Source organism: Laccaria bicolor, genomic scaffold (assembly GCF_000143565.1).
Source record: "Laccaria bicolor S238N-H82 LACBIscaffold_1 genomic scaffold, whole genome shotgun sequence".
NCBI classification, from domain to species: Eukaryota; Fungi; Basidiomycota; class Agaricomycetes; order Agaricales; family Hydnangiaceae; genus Laccaria; species Laccaria bicolor.
Window position 1 is genome coordinate 1,197,562 of NW_001889872.1, and position 13,130 is coordinate 1,210,691.

General features: G+C 46.5%; 8 protein-coding genes across 8 annotated transcripts in view; 4 read left to right on the forward strand and 4 right to left on the reverse strand.

Annotated features, from left to right (window-relative positions):
- The window catches only part of LACBIDRAFT_320821 (uncharacterized protein), a gene marked incomplete at both ends in the record, with an annotated part of 2,064 nt that extends 1,205 nt beyond the window's left edge, over window positions 1-859 (reverse strand). The window contains 3 exons of the mRNA XM_001873971.1: window positions 107-469; window positions 524-746; window positions 802-859. Coding sequence (XP_001874006.1) covers window positions 107-469; window positions 524-746; window positions 802-859 — 644 coding nt within the window. The remainder of the gene's footprint in view (window positions 1-106; window positions 470-523; window positions 747-801) is intronic.
- A 300-nt stretch (window positions 860-1,159) lies between these two features.
- LACBIDRAFT_320822 (uncharacterized protein) lies at window positions 1,160-3,150 on the forward strand (the record flags this gene model as incomplete). Its single annotated transcript, XM_001873355.1, has 6 exons — window positions 1,160-1,727; window positions 1,859-2,181; window positions 2,362-2,448; window positions 2,501-2,597; window positions 2,832-2,915; window positions 2,987-3,150. 6 exons carry the CDS (start codon window positions 1,160-1,162, stop codon window positions 3,148-3,150), a joined length of 1,323 nt encoding a protein of 440 aa, XP_001873390.1.
- Window positions 3,151-3,508: 358 nt separating this feature from the next.
- Window positions 3,509-5,102, forward strand: LACBIDRAFT_320823 (uncharacterized protein; the record flags this gene model as incomplete). Its single annotated transcript, XM_001873356.1, has 3 exons — window positions 3,509-4,216; window positions 4,280-4,713; window positions 4,763-5,102. 3 exons carry the CDS (start codon window positions 3,509-3,511, stop codon window positions 5,100-5,102), a joined length of 1,482 nt encoding a protein of 493 aa, XP_001873391.1.
- Window positions 5,103-6,034: 932 nt separating this feature from the next.
- LACBIDRAFT_301119 (uncharacterized protein) lies at window positions 6,035-8,059 on the reverse strand (the record flags this gene model as incomplete). Its single annotated transcript, XM_001873972.1, has 3 exons — window positions 6,035-6,902; window positions 6,952-7,885; window positions 7,942-8,059. 3 exons carry the CDS (start codon window positions 8,057-8,059, stop codon window positions 6,035-6,037), a joined length of 1,920 nt encoding a protein of 639 aa, XP_001874007.1.
- Window positions 8,060-8,261: 202 nt separating this feature from the next.
- On the reverse strand, window positions 8,262-9,411 carry LACBIDRAFT_301120 (rRNA processing protein RRP1; the record flags this gene model as incomplete). Its single annotated transcript, XM_001873973.1, has 5 exons — window positions 8,262-8,745; window positions 8,794-8,925; window positions 8,976-9,132; window positions 9,185-9,298; window positions 9,357-9,411. The coding sequence occupies 5 exons, from the start codon at window positions 9,409-9,411 to the stop codon at window positions 8,262-8,264; spliced, it is 942 nt and encodes a 313-aa protein (XP_001874008.1).
- A 108-nt stretch (window positions 9,412-9,519) lies between these two features.
- On the forward strand, window positions 9,520-10,166 carry LACBIDRAFT_170747 (uncharacterized protein). Its single transcript, XM_001873357.1, has 4 exons — window positions 9,520-9,601; window positions 9,647-9,755; window positions 9,809-9,977; window positions 10,027-10,166. The coding sequence occupies exons 1-4, from the start codon at window positions 9,568-9,570 to the stop codon at window positions 10,114-10,116; spliced, it is 402 nt and encodes a 133-aa protein (XP_001873392.1). The 5' UTR covers window positions 9,520-9,567; the 3' UTR covers window positions 10,117-10,166.
- Window positions 10,167-10,430: 264 nt separating this feature from the next.
- LACBIDRAFT_181297 (uncharacterized protein) lies at window positions 10,431-11,551 on the reverse strand. Its single transcript, XM_001873974.1, has 6 exons — window positions 11,462-11,551; window positions 11,334-11,415; window positions 11,180-11,275; window positions 11,021-11,109; window positions 10,820-10,967; window positions 10,431-10,762 (listed from the first exon to the last, which is right to left on the reverse strand). Exons 1-6 carry the CDS (start codon window positions 11,468-11,470, stop codon window positions 10,650-10,652), a joined length of 537 nt encoding a protein of 178 aa, XP_001874009.1. The 5' UTR covers window positions 11,471-11,551; the 3' UTR covers window positions 10,431-10,649.
- Window positions 11,552-11,668: 117 nt separating this feature from the next.
- On the forward strand, window positions 11,669-13,045 carry LACBIDRAFT_301123 (uncharacterized protein; the record flags this gene model as incomplete). Its single annotated transcript, XM_001873358.1, has 6 exons — window positions 11,669-11,761; window positions 11,815-12,248; window positions 12,295-12,372; window positions 12,426-12,708; window positions 12,768-12,964; window positions 13,015-13,045. The coding sequence occupies 6 exons, from the start codon at window positions 11,669-11,671 to the stop codon at window positions 13,043-13,045; spliced, it is 1,116 nt and encodes a 371-aa protein (XP_001873393.1).
- Between the last annotated feature and the right edge of the window lie 85 nt (window positions 13,046-13,130).

Sequence of the window (13,130 nt, forward strand, 5' to 3'; positions counted from 1 at the left end):
AAATCACCTGGACGAATATAGCAAGGATGGTCGATATTGTTAGGAAATTGAATTCTGCCACAACCACATGTCAGTCGAACAACGTCAACAATAAATAAGAGCTTACCCTGTGTCTGGGTCGGCATCGCCAAGTTCACTAAGTTCGACATGATTATCTTCAGTGTACGCAAACTTCCCACTCCCAACACAACTCTGTAAAATATGCTGAGGATCTTGCGAATGTCGAAGAGAATAACCATCAGTTGCAAACGCTTCGACGTCCTCAATAGACGTCAAGAATCGTGCCTCTGCAGTGAATGCTGGTGTGTCCAAGACTTTAGTAGAACGAAAAGGCTGCATAGCACCGATGGGATGGCTCTGGTCAAGCAAGCGATAGATTCGTCGCAACACCGACAGAGCCGAATTAAAGGCAGGATTTCCCAATCCAACGATAGTAATGTTTTGCCTCGTGATGCGTAAATTGACATGTCTAACACCGACATCAATGTACGTTACTTCCTCTACAGCTGTAAGAATCACTCACCGATTGATTGGACCAAAAAATGACGATACAACAAAGCCTGAGATATTTAATACAACTTCTGGCTGCCCAGCTTCTTTTTTCCAGACGACATAACTATATCGCCCTTTCTTTTTGACACAGAACTGATCCCGAATCAATTCGTCATCGTCGTATTCACTGAGTTGAACATATCGGTGCTCTTCCGACCATGCGCGAGCATCAGTAAGGGTGTTCAACTTTGTATCTAGAAAAAATATCACTCAACGACACAACAAAACGTAGAATATATAACAACTTACTGCACTCCCAAGATTTAGACAACACTTCGATCTTTAAACCTGCAGTTAGACCAGCCATGAAAGATTGAAATCAGACCAAGCGTCAGTCAAGAAGCCAGTACGTCATGAATCAACAAGTGATGTCATTGCTCGTATGACTGCCATTCCGTCAAAAGTCTCAAGGCATTTCTTGACTACTACAACCATGCGTTCGCACTCTGAAAAGTATATTTTGTTACTCTTCTCAAACTGATTCCTCACATAACACCTAGAAAACGAAAAGACGACGAATCAGTAAAACTGTCTGATGCACCTCCAGGCAAGCGACTGAAAACAAGCGACAAGACTCTTCGCGAAAAGCAAGCATCGTTTCTATAACATGGAAATATCTCTGACTATCATCTCCAGAACTCTGGAAAATCTTCAAGTTTTAAAAGGCGTTCCAATGAAATGCCAACTGACAAGTTCTGCACCCAACCTCTCCCACATCCGTCTCGCCAACTTCAATGCGTGTTTCAATTCTGATGTGGTCAAACGATTGCGAGTTCTTGAAGACACTCCAGGCACAAAAGGAATTATCGAGAACCTCGCTTTGGTTGATCCCAGCGACTTTCAGATGAAGAATAAGTTCTTCTGTCACCGCGATGATTCCAGCACCACGCCCACTCGTTTCTTCTTGCTCGGCGAAGTGACAAACAGCTCTCTCCTTAGTGGAGATGTTTCTCGCAACATATCTGTTTGTTTCTCCAATCGCTCCTTTCCCCGCGCTATGGCAGTCGTCGGCGACGCGCTTGCAGAAAAAGCTGTATTCCTTCCATCTTTTCACCAGGGAGTCAGCATCACCACTGCAAAACGACCTCTGAAAGAGACGAGTACGAGTCCTGCAACCATACGAGGTCTCACATCTTCCTCCCAACACTCTGCAGATTATAATTTGCCAGATCCTGGTAAGTCTTTCACAACCACACTTTCGTACGCAATCTCACCACCATCGAAGCTCTTCTACCATGGGATTCAAAAGGTGTATCTGCTATTTCCATTTCCTCCATGATGAAAAACTGATAAAGATATCCAACAGTTCCTGTCTACAATGGAACTCGCCCTTTTCGGCTCGGACAATACAAAGAACTTTCGCAAATTGTAGGCGACAAAATCTCGCCTAATTCCGCCGTCGCCGTCATTTTCACTCTCAGTACGTACCCATACGACAAACTCAAAAGTCACATCAAACATCAAGCTGTCAATACGTCGATTACTTTCAACATTCAAAGTATCATCTGGCTTGCATTCCCATCATCAGAAGCAACAATTGATCCATCTCTTCCACCTGCCGAACCATTTGGAGTCACTTCAGATTATCTTCTTGATGACTCCCCCCCAGTTCAACAGCCAGCAATCAATGTGAACGATAATGAAGATCTTATTTAAATGATATATATCTTAACTACAACCCAATGACTACCAGTTTCGTACCAAGCCTCCCTCACTGTTCTGTACCACCTACAAGACACATCCTGCAAGCGATATGCCGCACCGGTCGCTGCAAGAATCTTCACTGACTGAAAGACTGACATCCAAAAGCCCCAGGAGGGAACCCGTGTGCACAACATCAACGTCGCAGAACGAGTTTGCGGGCGGCGGTACCATGGTCGTTCAGAGATGACGAAGGTACATCGAATCCTTTGACATATCTCGCCGCACATACTCTTCCACCCCACAGCATCAGCGGAAAGCATTCCAAAAATGCGGTGACCAGTTGGTGTACCAATTGCTGGAAATCGATAGATTGCGCGGACGTATGGCTCTAAACAATCCAAGTAAGCACTTCTTCCTGCTGAGAGTCTTCCAACACTTGACGAACGCCTTTATCCAAGCAGCAGTCAACGCCATCCAACATCCGTATACAGTCCGCCCCTAAAGACGGTGTTTAGCGGGCGGCTGTGCGCCGCGTTGAGGCGTAGAAGATCCATAGCGACATAGACGAATACGACAGCGCCGTCTGTCCATTTCGCAGACAATTCGTGTCGCATCATTTTAGCCAGCGTAAACAGGATTTGCGGCATACGATACGTTCCCTGGGCGACATGGTAGAGTCGACAGCGCATCAGCGGAACAAGGACAGCTAGCTAGCGCGGGTAAGTTAGTATTCTTTCCTTCGCCATTCTGAACATTAACATACTTGCACATAGTCGATGTGCCCCCCTAGAGCGGATGGCGATACAACCATTCAACGTCAAAATGGACGCCTACGATCTCAACAACAGTAGTGCCGACGTCGTCAACGCCAATTTCGGGAATATGTTGCATGGCTGCGGTGCATTCCCACAAGCAGAAAGATATCGCACGCACGCAGAGGCTCAGCCTAACTAAAGCGTCTGGCGTGCAATGCAAATATCAATCGTTCCAACCGACGACGCCGCTACGACAGAATTTTATCTTATTGTACTCTAACCAAAAACATCAAAGACAAATTCAAAAAAAAAAAAAAAAAAAAAACATACGCCGCGAGCACAACGACCGCTAGCCAGGAAGCTTGGAAGATGAGCAAGAAGCAACAACCAGAAAGAGGCGCCACCAGAAGCGGGCAGACTTTGCATGCGTGTAGAGGCCCAGCCTAACTAAAGCGTCTGGCACGTCATACGAAGAACCAACTGCCCTGGTGGTAGAGAGTAAAGAACTGCTGCCAGCTAGGGTCACAGTCACAGGAAGACAACTTCAACACGATCACATGACACTTCATCACAACACTTGCCAACGTCTACTCGACTTTAGCGGCAACCTCTACGCGATGAAGAAACACGACATCAAAGCATCCGTTCAACACCTACTTGCATTTATCGCTTCCGACAAGAAAGCTCTGTCCTTGTTAAAAAAAGCTACCGACGACGATAGCCGCCTTTCTTTCATCGCATACATCCTGCCCACCGTCCAAAAGTCATCTTCATACCCCAAACAGGAGCTGATAAAGCAGGATTGGTTGCGAGAGATCAGTAGGGAATGCAACATCAGAAAACCCACTGTTCCTTCATGCGTCTTCGAAGCCTGCAAAATGCGGAAGAAGAAAACGAATGGTCACAAATTGACGAAAAGGCGTTTGAGTCAAAGTCTCGGGTTCACAGCCCATGCCCGCAAGATCAATGCCGCGAGATTCGCCAGTGTCGTCGAAACGTGTGTCAGAAGGTACAGCGCTACCGACGCTTATCCACCTCTGAAGCACTGGGTGTACGAGACAGAGGCGATTCGAAAGCGATGGGAGGAACATCTCTCGTCAGGCAACCGACACGACCCCCGCAACCCTTACCTTCCACTGATGAAAGTCGATCCGGCTCTCCTCGACCACGATATACCCATCGACGATAGCCGCCTTTTTCGGGATTCGGATGGAGAGGAAGTTTGCAATGTCTTCCGCGAATTTTGCAAGCAAACCAGTACTCGCGTCGGTGAACGACATCGTTGAAGAATCTATTGATATCCGCCGAAATTGCCGAGTAAGCTTTAGCATGTCAATCTCAAGGCAAGCTTTTCTGACGAACGATATCAGATGGACGATCCTGGTGATCTCGTCCAAATTGGTTTCTCTGCGGGTTCTCGCAACGCTCCCAAGATCCACTGGGTCAGAAACATAACACGCCGCAATCTCCCAGATCAGGTCGTCGCCGACTTGAACTATCGTTCCAGCTCTGCTTTCGCATTGTTCTGGAACTTATGCAAGGACGTTCTTCCCAAACCAATCATCAACGACTTCAATGCTTTCTTCGAAAAAGACGGCATCCTCCGAATGAACCCTGCAGAGGGAGCAGCAAAGGATTTCGCCAAGGACGAACACCATGCTGTCACAGGCGACTATACCATTCGAATTGGTGACGAAAGCTTTCTTTTCAAGAACGTTGAGCTCGCCCCTCCCTGTGGAGTGTTTGGTCGAAACTATGCAAGGTCCGCACTTACTTTTGCAAGATACATTCTGATCTTCACCATTTCTTAGAGCCATGCACTTCGAAAACCAGCCTCACAAATACGCAATAGCCTGGACGGTCAGAAGAGACCATCCTCCCGATGCAGGAGGCCATTTCTACATTGGCACTTACAAGATTCGCATCCAGGCTGCAGCCAACACTCTCGTCATTTGGAAACCAACCGACATCCACGGAACGAGCTTGCAAGATCTAGATCCAAACGATGAAAATCCCGCCTTCATTCAAACGGGCCTCGCCATTGTAACTCCCAAGCGGCTTCGCAAACTATGGAGAGCTTACAAAACGAAGGCTATTACGTACGACGACGTCATACTTGCCTTGACTGCTAACAGCAACCACGAGGATTGACTTACTTTGTACATACAAAGATAACACCCTATATACATTGTCCTTCGAAATCTCTGTCGTAGCTATCTATCAAACACGAACTTGAAGCATGATTATCGCCCACTAAAAAATAGAAAAAAGGGTCGGCGACCGGGCGGGCTCGCCCGCCGCTAAAGCATCTCGTATTTGGCTACGCGAGTGCCACATGCGATTTGCCTACATCGTTTCCAATCTACATAGAATGCTACGCGAAGGCACTCGGACAGATCATCCAATCTCAGACACATCTCTTGACTTTTTTGACTCCGAACGAAGATCATGGATTCGTCCGGAAAACTCAGGTAACATTTTGAGATCCGACAACACAGTATTCCCATAAGTAGACACTTTTCAAGATCCGATAGAATTTTCTAGCAATCGCAATTGGAGCTATTCAAATTCAATTCAGTAGAGAGTCGTTCGCGTTTGACAGAACCCTCCTTAGAGTCGGGGGATACATATGTGGCTTGACTGATACAATTAAATCTCATAAAACACTTCCGATGCTTTCATCTCTTGTCATTGACTTTGTTTGTACAGCATTTCCTGACAATACAGCAAAGTCTAAGTACTACAATACTTCTTTAGACAATAAAGATGGCGACAGTGACGATAACAATGGTGACAGTGATACTTGCAAAAGTAACTCTGAAAATGTCAATGATAATGATGTTATAGAGCCTGTTAGACTTCAACTTCATACTGATAATGCAGGAAAATTTATCAAAGCCAATCAAATTGATCACTATATTTATAGAGATAGAAAGCTAAAAGATGTTTCATTTTATGACTTTATTTGGAGATTTAAAGTTACAAAGAAAAGAGATATTGCTGTCAAAGATTCTGAAAGTATGCGACTTGGCACTTACCCACGATATGAATTACAGTATCCTCATCCGGCCATCCGCATTACGTCATACATCTACCATTTCAGTCACCCAACTCATTAATACCTCGTCGCGTATCCGTACTCCTTCAAGAAGCCGCCTTACTCCCACAAATGCTTTCCTGCCCCGTCGCTCTCCTTCCCGGTCTGATGCGCTGAGGGCACCCGTGTCAGCCTCAATATCTCCTGTATCTTCAACAACACCAGGGAATCCAAAGTGATCATCATCCACTCGTGGTGCAACTTCAGTCGAAGCGAATGATGTCCGGAACAATATTCGAATGATCAGCAAGGCCGTTAACGACGTCGATGGTGGATCAACCGTTGGTCGTTCATACGTTATCACCGTGCTTCTTGGCGGCGGCGGTTGCCGATTCGTAGGGGAGTTGGTGGGATACGGTGACCCTGCAGCGGGTAGTGTAATTGTGTCGCTCTGAGATGGGTGCTTTTGCTGAGGTTCTGGACTAGACAGATGCGTGAGAAGATGCAAGCGTAGCTCATGTTTTGCCACTGGAGTCTGCGAACACGATGACCATAAACAAGGAAACTCTGGTGTCTCTATGGCAAGAATGTGTTCCAGAAGATGGTCAAACAATTCAGATGGAGAAGAAAACGCTGGTGATGCGCATTGAGATCGATCCCATTGACACTTGAATCGCTCGTTGGGAGCCGAGTCCTTCCGTCGATCAACGCCCCGTACAACGAAACGCGAGACCGTTCCCTGCAAAACCATTGCCTGAGCTTGAGGGAAGACGGCGTTGACGTTTTTTATGACATCAGACGCCACTAGAAGGGGGTATTTATCCTGGAACGGAGAGAAGGCATCCTTGTACAGATTCCAGAAATCAACTTGTGTGAGTTCTCCATCTGTTTTGGCGATAAACATGGTCTTCATCCTGTGAGCAGTAAGAAACGACCACCAGACACCAAATTTTGAAAACGTACCAGTCATAGCAGCGCTGGGGTTCACTTTTCTCGACAAGACCGTCTAATTCCTCCTTGGTTAACTCGTGATCTCGCGTTGCTTGAGCAGTTGATGGAACCGTATGTATTGTACCAGTCACGTCAACGGTAACTTTTTCTTCGAGGTTATGTTGTTCAGATAATAGGAGGCTAACAAGAATCTTGAGAACACCCGGCATCTCAGGACGCAGCAAAAATGCTCGCGCGAGTGGTGGGTGAGAGACATGCATGTATAGATAATTGAGGCATGTATCAACCAAGGGATTATCAATGAAAAGGGGAAGATATCGGAGTGACGCCTCCAAGGCTGGCATAGCAGAGGGAATGTGAACAGCATTTGCAGAATTCGATAGGAGTGCAGTCAGTGCAGTCAACGATGCCATGATCATTGTTCGGTTTGATGATTGAGAGGCAATGGAGAGAAGGGGCGGCAGAGGATTTATATGGTTTGCGGATGAGGGACTCACAAGGAACTTTGAGGCCACAACATGGAAGATGTCGATGATATGAAGAAGCGCCTCTTGATTCTCGTCCCTTGAGAAGTCAAGGTTGTGCAATCCATTTAATATCAAAGGCAGCGTATGGGAGTGCACAGCAAGCTCTTGGGCATTTTGCTCGTGTAACGCAGCGTTTCGTAAAACAAAGAGAGACTCAAGCGCAAAACGACGTTGCCGACGGTGGTCTGGCGCCGGAGAGAAAAGGATGTGTTGGTCGGAAAATTCCTTGTACCCCTCGGTCACATACCACTCCGGCCAGTCGAACAAGCCGTCGATTAGTCCTGGAAGTGATTTGAAGAGGAACTGCTCGTTATGGGTGAGGCGGCAAAGACGATCGAGAGCCCAGCCTATCTCGGAGTGAATCCCAGACCGAAGGGAAAGAGACATCCTGTTGTTAGGTACTGTTTCTGTATACCATCCTGTGGGTTCTAAGTTGCAAGTCTCCGTTTCGTTGAATGTAACTTATTAGACGCACGTTCGTAATCATCCCTAACATCCGCCACCGGCCGAGGCGGCGGTGGAACGTACGCTGCTTGTCGATAATAAGGGTTAGTTGCAGCTACAGGAAGCCCTCGATTAATGAACGTCGTCATTTTACCGGGGGAGTTGAAGGAGATTTGACCGTGACAACGTGACAAGACGCGACTACACGACCATCACGTGCGGGCACTTATAGGGACTTCAACTTTTCAAGTTTTAAGTTTAAGACGCAAGAGAGAATCGAAAAGCACATCGTTTAGTTACTGTCATACGTGCTTTTAGGTAGAAAAATGATCCACTACTGACTAGGCATAGTTACTCATCATCATCCTTATCATCGATGCCTTCCTTCCACAGAGCATACATCTTTCTCCGATTTGAGTCCCGTGTCTCCGGTCGACTCGCCACTTCAAAAACCCTTCTCAGAAGATTTTTATTCAACTCAACGCCTGCTATATTACCCTCAAGTTTGGGGTTTTTGAAACAGGAATTTTTGAGTAGATGAGGGAATGTGGCAGGGTCTGTGTCTAGTTTGATACGTTTTGCGCTCGGTGGCCGGTCATTGGAAGAAGGAGGGGATAGGGCAGACAACAATGGTTCGAATAAAGCCGAGTTAATCCGATCGTAGGTCACACTTGAAGGTGTTCTGGCAGAAAACATGATGAAGGGGTCGATGAGGGTACCAAGAGGTGCGGGTAAAGGGTGCGAATCGGCTCTTCCCATGACCTTGTCCAGTTCTTCGACATATATATCGGCTAAATGGTATGCCAGACTTGCGGGAACCTTGATGTCTGTAGGACTGGAGGAGACGTCAACATTTAAGAAATTAGTTTGAATATAATTTTACCATAATGGACCGCCTTCTTTTACCAAGATGTCGTTGTATTCGTCGCATGAAGTCTGATCCCACTCCGTGCGTATCAAAAGGCGGAAGGTGGCATTAACAAACCGCCGCACAAGCATGTAGTATTTGTCGATTCTGTTCTGCGAATCAAAAAATGCCTCCCAAAAAAAAACTAATACACACACCGAAGTCGATCAATTCCATTCCATTCCCGAACGGTAGCTTCCCAAAATCCGCGCAGGAAAAACAGAGACGAGGGGAATGTTGTTATGGTAAGAACGATTTCGGCCAACTCGCTTGCGAGTGCTTGTTGGACCAGTGGTTTATCGGACATCCAGAAACCTTTGCAAAGAGGTCAAATCAAAATCTCTCATAGAAAAAGGGAGGTACGCACAGTAGAAAATCCCCTTCCATAGTTTGTCCATGTCTGGTTTGGAGATGACATCTCGAGTTGAGTCGGAAAGAAAAACGGACAGGTTTTTGATCGCTTTGTCGCGAGTTTTTTTATCTTTATGAAATGTGTAAGTAGAAGAAGATAGTGCGATGGCAGACAATCCCTTACACACCAGTTGAAGCGAGGGATTTCGCAAGTGGGGGCGTCGACGAGGTAGCAGTAGACATTGGAACTTTTTTTAGTTTCCAAGTCCGAATGCTTCTCCTCCGGCTTACGATCAACACAACAAAAATGACTTCACCGCCTCATTGTCGATTGACATCATCCACCTAGGTATTCTCCTTCTCTGAAAGGCCTCAACGAGAGCCCTTACTTAGCCCACGATGGCCACGTTAAAATCCCCAATAACCTGTCATGGTAAGACCCACCCTACAAATTGAATCTGCGGTTGAATCCATTCAGTCCTCGACGCCTCAACTGGGAAACCGGCGGAGGGTGTCATCATACGCTTGCAACAACTTGAGGTTTCAGGGAATGGAGGTCCAGACATCTTCCACCCTCTTGCCAAAGGGTAGATCTGGCCCGCCCCCTCCATACAGGGATCTTAACGGAATTCTCTCCAAGGTATACGAATGCAGATGGTCGCTGTCTCGACCTTTTGCCCCCAGCAGGCTCCCATGAGGCCAAAACTGAGAAAACCGAGCTTATATCCGGACAAACATATAAGGTCCTTTTCAAGACTAAAGAATACTTTGAACGAACCAACCGTCAATCTTTCTATCCATGGGTCGAGGTGAGAAGCGCTGTAATCATCCAATCGGACCCTTCTCAAGCTTTTACAGATTTCGTTCGTGATAGAAAACCCAGAAGAACACTATCATATCCCATTGTTGATCAGTCCCTATTCCTTCACAACCTACAGGGGTAGTTGAGTGTGCAATAAGAAACACCACAGAGAAGGGGTGATTTCATCTCCTCCTTATCAAGATATTGATTTCGATTGGTGCTAAAAACACGGGATCGGCAGATATCCTTCAAGCTTGAGCGACTTATCTTCTATTGAGTGGCATGAAGGAGCCGTGCGGAGTGGCATCATGTATACGGAGCATGACGCTTTCATACTCGAGGCAATGCAGCCAGGTCATACCATGGTAACATGGTTTGGTCGGCCTGATATTGCCCGACTCTTCTAATTGGCTCCCTACGGTTCGCCTGTTTAACTGTTCACTATTCACTCCGCGCTAGTAGAGTACTAACAAATCAATTAAACAGCGAGTAGGTGTGGATGTACAAATGGTCTAACGAAACACGACTAAGTATGCCAGAGTAGTATGATCTGAACATTCTATCATGCATCTATGAACCGTAATGGATGATACGATGAGTGTTCATGTGCGTAAAGGGTGAAAGTGCAGATGAGAATAGAAAGCAATGAGACAGACAAAAAAACTAGACACCCAAGAAACTATTGGCGAAGGACGTTGTCGTATTGGACACCTTTGATGTTCGCGCCACGCATAGACTCCTTGACATTGCGCAAAAAATGTTCCCTGTTTTTAGTCATCTCTTGAGCAGCCTCTGTTATCGGTTTGTTAGAATGCATACGATACAACGGAACAATGAATATGATCACACCTTTGTTCAAAGGATCATCTGCATTTGGTTCTAAAAACAGATACTGCAGCCCAACCATCACCGAGTTTAGATTCAGCACAGGCTTCCAATCTTCTCGCAGGATATTCAAACACACGTTTCCTTCCAAGTCGACGTTTGGATGATAAATCTATTTGTATGATGTCAAGATCCCAGGATCCCGAGAGTGAAGAGGGAACGAACCGTTTGTGTGCATTTGACCTTTGGTGGGTCGTGTGGGTAGTTTGTATTGATGGCAAAGGAGAAGACAAAGGCGCCACCCTTGTACATGCCTATCGACAAAGGAGGATTCAAGTCAACAAAACGGTACGCTGATGTCGACGTGAATTAGACGACGCGGACCTTCATCGGGTGTGATGGTTAGAGAAAAGTTTAGGAGATCAGCGGGATCAGGAAAATGTGTCTTCATCGTTGCAGGGAGGTCGAGCTCAGTGAGATCTGGTAACAGACGAAAAGGTGGGTAATGTAACAGTAACAACGAAAACGAGTGGCGTACCCTTTTGCACTCGAATCTGGGCGGCGCTTGTCTTTGGCTTCTTCTTTGCCGCAGCGTCCTCATTCTTCTTCATGCTCCATATCTGTAGACTTGTGAGAGCAATACAGAGGAAGTAAGGCGATACTTACTTTCAACATTGTCAGTAGAGTAGGCTGAGTGAAGTGATGGATGGAGGGTTTGTATGAGTCGTGGAGGCCGTGAGTGTCGTCTGCAAGAATATAAGCTTCCCAAAAAGAGACAAGTCAGCGCGACTCATTACCGCGTGGCTGTGTCGTGTTCTGCACACACATGGATGTCGGAACCATGCCAATCTTTAATCTTTCCCGCTCCCGCAAATGTCCCTGTCCACTCATTTACCAGTCATCGACCTTGATATCTTCCTTGCTGGGCCTCGTGATTCTCTGGCGGTGCTTCAAGAGTGTGAGAAGGTCAGATCGTCGTCTTGGATCCAAGTTGCCTGTATCCTACTACTATTATCTAGGCAGCGGAGGCTCTCATCGTCTACGGTGCACTCGTATTACACGACTCCAGGGTCTCTGAGCAAGACAATTCCACGTTTCTCGATCTGCTGGAAGATTACTTCAGCCAGCCAGAGGCAGATCTAAAGAAAGACGAACGTCCAGAACTTAGTTACCAAGTGGGCGTCACTCTCGAAAACACGGAGAAACCCAAGTGCGCCGTAGATGAACCCTGTCTGCATATCATCGAGCGCCTCGAAACATCGGAAAGACCTCTGGATATCTCGGCTCATCAACCTGATCCTAAATGCAGGTTCTTCTGGAAAATGAGCGAGAAACCCCCATATGAAACACAATTTCCTGGCTTGAACTCCCCCAATGTCATCCCACAAGCTGATCATCTGAAGGACCGGTGGCCTCAAACCATGCAGAATTGGGGTAATTTCATGAAGAATGCGTGAGTTGGTGCTACATCCACATTTACGTTTTTCTGAAGTTCCCAGTGTTGCTGACCTCGCCGACATGGTGGCCATCGGGCTTGGTCTATCTGCCGAAACCTTCAGAGATGCTGGAAGATATGGGTAGAGCTTTTCTTCGTTTTTTCCCGACCCTCCAAATTGACGGGTTTCAATAGCCCGCACATTCTTGCTCCTACTGCTTCCGACCTATCGAAGTATAGCGAGAAAGACACTATTTTGGCTGGCTTTCATTCAGACCTTAATTTTTTGACCATCCATGGCCGTTCTCGCTATCCCGGCTTAAATATCTGGGCACGCAACACGGGCAAACGTATACCTGTCACTATCCCGCAAGGCAAGAATTTGTTGGTGCAAGCTGGGAAACAGCTTGAGCATATCACTGGTGGACTGATCAAGGCAGGCTTCCACGAAGTTGTCGTCAACGAACAAACCCTTGCTGTATGTTTTGGTAGCATCGAATTTTTACATGTTTGAAACGAGTCTCTCTGTTTTTCAAGGTCATCGAGCAACGGAAAGTGCAATTCCCCAATCGACCCCTGATTCGAATTTCCTCGACCTTTTTTTGGCATCTGTCATCAGATTATGATTTGGTGCCCATAACCGCACTGGCCCAGCGATCTCAGGATTTTAAGACTGATGCTGAAGAAGAAGAGACAGTTTACCCACCAATGAAGGTGGGAGAGCAGGTATCCAAGTAAGTCCATGGGGTGCTGCATTTCAATGCCCTAACTTCATCGGCATCAGTGAGCTCAAGCACATCGCGCTAATGGCCTGATTTCGTTGCCATACTTGATAGTATGGCAATATCCATAATTATAAAGTCGAGTACTTGGTTGCAATGCAGTCTAATCTTAGTGGTA